Genomic DNA, 6,000 nt, shown 5'->3' on the forward strand with positions numbered 1-6,000 from the left:
GCTCTATGAGGTGCCAAAAGAAGACAGCTCTATTTTGCACCTAAGGAAACTGAAGCATGGTGACATTTGCTAGCCTGACTAAAGGCACATGGCTAGTATGCCATAGTACAGGTATGCAGAGCCAGGCACCTAGCAGGGCCCGGGCCACTTTTCTGTAAAGGACCAGATGTTAACTATTGTAGGCTTTGAGGACCACACGGTCTCCATCACAACCACTCAGCTCTGCCGTTATAATCCAAAAGCAGTCGTGCACCATACGCAAACGAGTGGATCTGTCTACACTCCAATAAAACAAAATACCTGCTGTTGAGAAAAACAGGTGGCTAGCACATAGGTCATTAGTTTGCAATCCCTCAATTCTAGAACAGACAGTCAATTCTCATTATTTATAGTAGCTACGTTTTCTAAAGTCACTGTGAACACTGAAATAGCAAATACTAAACCATCCCCTCTAGGGGAAATACAGGGTTAGGTTTTTGCCCCTGGTCACGATATCTTCATAAATTTATAACCTTATTTTATGTGTGTTTCTATTTAAAGACACCTTGATTCATTAACACTGAACTCACAGTCACCAGCGCTGTAACTCATGCCTGAAGGAAGCTCATCTAGCACATGCATTTTCTCCATAAGTCACATCAACAGCCTTCCTTGCACTTAAGAACATAAGCCAGCAAAGAAGCGCTGTGCCGGGGCCATTTTAAATGACAAACTGCCAACGAAAAGCACAGAAATGCGAAAAACCCGATACTTAAATGGACTGCAAAAAGGACACCTGTTCACCACGAGGCTGAAAAAAGGAGGCAGTGCATGGCCTTGTTCAACCTCAGGTGGGAATGTGCGTCTCAGGCAGCTAAAATTTTAAGCCACTCTAGGCCGAGTGTGGTGGCTCACACCTGTAATCCCAGCACTTTGGGAGGCCGAGGTGGGAGGATCACCTGAGGTCAGGGGTTTGAGACCAGCCTAGCCAGCATGGTAAAACCCCATCTCTACCAAAAAGACAAAAATGAGCCAGGTGTGGTGGCAGGCACCTGTAATCCCAGCTACTTGGGAGGCTGAGGCAGAAGAATTGCTTGAACCCGGGAGGCGGAGGTTGCAGTGAGTCGAGATCGCACCACTGCACTCCAGCCTGGGCAATAAGAGCAAGGCCCCATCTCCAAAAAAAAAAAAAAAAAAAGATTTAAGCCACTCTACATATAACCGTGAAAGCATCAAGAGTACTGATTCGGAGGTCACAGACAGATTTTGGGAGGAGGAGAATTCACCAAGAATTTGTGAATGACGAGAACTGCCTACACCTGCCCCTACACAACACTATGGTATTCCAAAAATCCCTGGATTTTTTTAGGCTTCTGTGTGCTGTGGACCAAAGGCAGGGGTGAGGGGGAGACCCCCAAAGATCTAGAGACCCTCCAGTTGTTTGCCATCCTGGCTCTGATTTCAGTGGGATTACTATATCCTGCCCCAAAGAGGACCCAGTCCCCCCACCTCCCCACTGCAATAAAGCCTAGAACAGTCCTCACTGGAAGCAGTTCCTGACGTGTGCATTGTCTCGGTCAATGCCTGCCACAGGGGCAGGCGATTTCTCATTTGCCCATGCAATGCACCTCCTTCAAAGGTTCCTCAATGGTCTTAAATGCTTCCCCCCTCAGTAGGGCAGACAGACCAGTAACTGTGGCCTGGAATTTCTTTCTTATCCAAGGACTTGACTTTCAGGGGTTCAGTGAAATCCCAGGAATCCCATGCATAATTTCATGTGTATGAGTGGATCTGCATCTTTCAGGGGGAGTGCCTGACTTTCACCAGCTTCTCAAAGGGACCACGACCCCCTAAAAGGTTAAGAGCACGGCATTAGCACAGGACTAGAAGGAGGAACGCCTAAACCACTCCTGGAAGGAACTCTCCAGCCGGCACCTGGGTCATTAATCATCCCACCCAAGGCAACCGTGGTTGACGCTCCCCACCCTAGGTGACTCACATGCTGCCCCTCCCTTCTCAAGGGGCCCACTCGAGGTTATAGGACAAATCGAACATCACCCCCCACGTGGCCCTAACACAGAGGACACTTTACCAGCCGAAAAACGTGGATGTCTTGGTTTCTGGTCACCAGATGCGCATTCTTCGCTGTGCATGTGGCTGTCTCCAGCTTGTCCCCTGTCAGCATCCAAACCTGAAATCATGGCATGACAGAGGTCCTGTCTGTTAGTTTTCGAGGCCGGCCTGTCATCTGCAACAGATGAGTTTCCAAGAACATGGAGCTGAACTTGGTACGTTCCGTTTACCTCCTGCCGACTCGTGCTGTCCCCAACACAACAGAGCAAGCGCCCTGGCTGAAGGGCTGTGGGACTCCAAGCAACCACTGCTGGTAGCGGCAAAAACTGGCAGATGCTTCTAGAAAGGGCCATTTGGCCACACACTGCAGGAGGTACTATGAAGCTCAGTCCTTGGACCACATAATTCCCCTTCTGAGGATTTTTCTTAAAGTGATAAATATCCTAAAAGAAGGGAAAGGCTGCATGGGTGAGGGGACACTTCAGTGTCCTAAGGAAACACTCACTTTTGATGCTGTGGACTTTCTATGTAGCTGGATGAGCAAGACAGACCCTTCTGGGGTTTAACTCAGCTTATAAAACGCTGAGCGTAAATGAGTCAGGTTCTCCCACATCATATATTAGCTCACACTGCATTTCTCTGCTGTGGGTTCAGAGAGGGTAGATGACTTGCCCCAAACCACACAGCTACCTCTTGTCCTAACCAGGCCCAGAATCCGGGTCTTCAGAGTCCTCATGGAATGTGCTTCCTGCTCTGTGATTTTACCTCATTACCCCTTTTGTTCTCCTTGCTCCCAGCTGGGAGCAGTCTTGGGGCTACCGGTCAAAGAAAATCTGGATAGCAGGAAAAGTACAGGAAAGAAGATCACGACACATGTCTCCCGAGTGTCCACTACGTGCCCAGCACCCACGCTGAGCTCCCTGTCACCTTCATGACGGCTTCTGGAGGCTGGAAATGGAAGCGCTAAGAGGTTCAGTCATTTGCCAAGGGTCACAGAAGTAAAGGGAGAGGTAGGATGGGAACCCAGGCAGTGAGACGGGCAGAGGGAAGGCACCGGGCACCTCTCAGGGCTGAGCCTCTTGGGCCCTCTCCCCTGGCTAGGTCTGTTTTCCCTCAATATCCCGCCTGTCCTAAAAACAATATTCTTTTTGGTGAGCCTCGTTTAGTCATAGTTCTTAGGGTTTGATGTAAGAGAACAAACACCAGGGAAGGAATTAGGAAGCTCAAGTTCCAGAAAGGCATGAAAAGAATGACCAGGTGCATGACGTGACTAATGTCCCATGCTGGGATGATGGGAAGGTGGTACAGAAAGGGCCCGAGACTCCAGCTCCAGTCGCAGCTCTGCTGCTTCCCAATGTGAGAACCTGGGGGAACAGAGATGCCTCACTCAGCCTCGGTTTCTACATCCATACAAGGGGCTGAGGTAGAAAATATTCTGTGCAGCTGGCTGGGCATGGTGGCTCATGCCTGTAATCCTAGCACTTTGGGAGGCCGAGGCAGGTGAATCACCTAAGGTCAGGAGTTCGAGACCAGCCTGACCAACATGGTGAAACCCCACCTCTACTAAATATACAAAATTATCCAGGCTTGGTGGCACCTATCTATAATTCCAGCTACTTGAGAGGCTGAGGCAGGAGAATCTCTTGAACCTGGGAGGTGGAAGTTGCAGTGAGCCGAGATCACACCACCACACTCCAACCTGGGAGACAGAGCGAAACTCTACCTCAAAAAGAAAAAAAAAGAGAAAAAAGAAAATTTCCTGTGCAAGGTTGTATCTTAGACTTTAATTACCAACCAACCTGCCCCATCCCAGGCACTCCCCTCCCCTTCTCATCTAACAGGAAACTAGAAAGAGAAGTCACATGCATGCACACCCTGTGAATAAAATATCTCGTCCTGGGATAACAGTTTTGAGAAGGAGAAAAACTCCAAGACAAAGATGGAAGCAGAAAATGGAAACTCCAGAAGTCTTAGGAATGGCCAAGGCCCAACTGCAGACCCCACAATGGAGCAGAAATGGGCCAGACTTCCAGAAGCAAGGTCCCGTTGGTGATTTCCTTATGACGAACCAGGCCTGTGAGCCGAATGCACGCAACAGAATTGTGTTTACAAGGAAACAGGCCACGCAGGGGTGGGAGTCCCCAGTGGGCCCGAATGTTGCCTGGCGTCTAACCTGTCCTCCTCCCAAGGCCCTGCTGAAAGGACGGGCCCCAGGATGCAGCAGAGAGCCACATTTGAGTGGAGGCCGGTGGCAGGCACACATTTCCAGGAGCTCCAGGCCAAGAAGTTTGTTTGTTTACACCACCCTTGGTCCACTGAGGACCAGGTCCTCACGCGCCCTCTGCTGGCCACTCCAGATTCAACTCCGAGTATTTTTTTTTTTTGGCCCCAAACGGTAGAGTGCAAAATGCTAATATGACAGTGTGATGGCACTGGCGGTCACTCTGCTGGGTGGTCACTCACTCACTCGGCCACACAGCAGACAGACTGGCATGCTGCCACTCAACTGGAATTTAATCAGCAGCCGTGCACGCCGGACGCTGCATGGCCCTGAGCACCAGGGAGCCCAGTGGAGTCAGGGGAGTCATCGGTACAGTAAAGGCAAATGCTACACAAGACACCTTCCAAAATCAGGGCTGGAGGGCCAGGTACAGTGGCTCACACCTGTAATCCTAGCACTTCGGAGGCCGAGATGGACAGATCACCGGAGGTCAGGAGTTCAAGATCAGCCTGGCCAACATGGTGACACCCTCTATCTACAAAAATATAAAAATTAGCCGGGCGTGGTGGTACGTGCCTGTAATCCCAGCTACTAGGGAAGCTGAGGCACAAGAATTGCTTGAATCCAGGAGGCAGAGGTTGCAGTTAACCAAGATCGTGCCACTGCATTCCAGCCTGGGCGACAGAGCAAGACTCCGTCTCAAAAAAAAAAAAAAAATCAGGGTTGGAGGGGCAGAAACAGTGGCTGTGGCCCATTGCAGATAAGGCACTCCTGGTCTCCTCTGCTGCTCCTCCCGCCCTTTCCCTCTCTGATCTCCCTGCACTGCTAAGGAATAACTGGCATCGCTCCGGAGTGCCCTTCCCTGCGGCCAGCCCACCCTACCTTGATGCCAGCATTCCTCAGGGTCTCCAGCGTGGGCCGCACGTCTGCCTGCAGCTGGTCCTCCACACCCGTCAGACACAGTAGTTCCATCTCCATCTCCAGGCTTTCGATCACCGTGGCCACTTTGAGGGAGCGGTCGTGCACACTCAGCTTGGCCTGGACGTAGCGGGCCTGGGACACATCGGCAGATGCAGTCACTGCTTAGGGCGAGGAGAGGCCAGGCTGACTGGCCAGTGCCAAGAGTGCAAGGGCCGCGCCCGATCCCCGCCACACAAGGTGGGGACCCTAGCAGGTGAGCTGCACCCCACTGGGGTGACACAGGCTTCCGGCTTCCTCACAAGTCCTCCATGTAGACACTGCACAGACCTGAGGCCCACCCTACACACTACACTTACCTGCTGGGAGACTTCCAGCAAGTCACTTAACCTCTCTGAGCCATGGCCACGAAATGGCAATAACAGCACCAACCTCACTGGATTGTCTCAGGGACGGGCACAGCCAAGATCTCAAAAAAACAGTAAGTTCTCCCATACACAACATGCACTTTGTAAACCAAACTGTGAGTCACCAGGTTTTCTAAAGACCAAGTCGAGTTTCTGAAGACCATCAACCCAAACTTCCTCTTCTTGTCTTTATCATGTTAGCAAAAACCTGGAGGAAAACCAGTCATCTCCTAACAGGCCTGCTCAAAGCACTTGCTTTTAAAATTAAAAGGCAGGTAGCATTCATCAGGGCTAGAACGCTTGTTAAATAATGGCTTACAAAGAACTCAAATACATTAGAGAGATCCAGGCAGTTTCTCCATGTGGAGCAGGGCAGGGCCCCAGGAAGCACGTCCCACCTCC

At 50.9% G+C, this 6,000-nt stretch overlaps 1 protein-coding gene across 1 annotated transcript in view; it reads right to left on the reverse strand.

Annotated features, from left to right (window-relative positions):
- The window catches only part of ATP9A (ATPase, class II, type 9A), a 141,942-nt gene that overhangs the window by 23,205 nt on the left and 112,737 nt on the right, over positions 1–6,000 (reverse strand). Inside the window, exon 17 of the mRNA XM_011978174.1 lies at positions 2,072–2,170. Within this exon, the coding sequence (XP_011833564.1) occupies positions 2,072–2,170 (99 nt within the window). The remainder of the gene's footprint in view (positions 1–2,071; positions 2,171–6,000) is intronic.

The sequence above is a fragment of the Mandrillus leucophaeus genome, unplaced genomic scaffold (genome assembly GCF_000951045.1).
Source record: "Mandrillus leucophaeus isolate KB7577 unplaced genomic scaffold, Mleu.le_1.0 Scaffold19, whole genome shotgun sequence".
Taxonomy (NCBI): Eukaryota; Metazoa; Chordata; class Mammalia; order Primates; family Cercopithecidae; genus Mandrillus; species Mandrillus leucophaeus.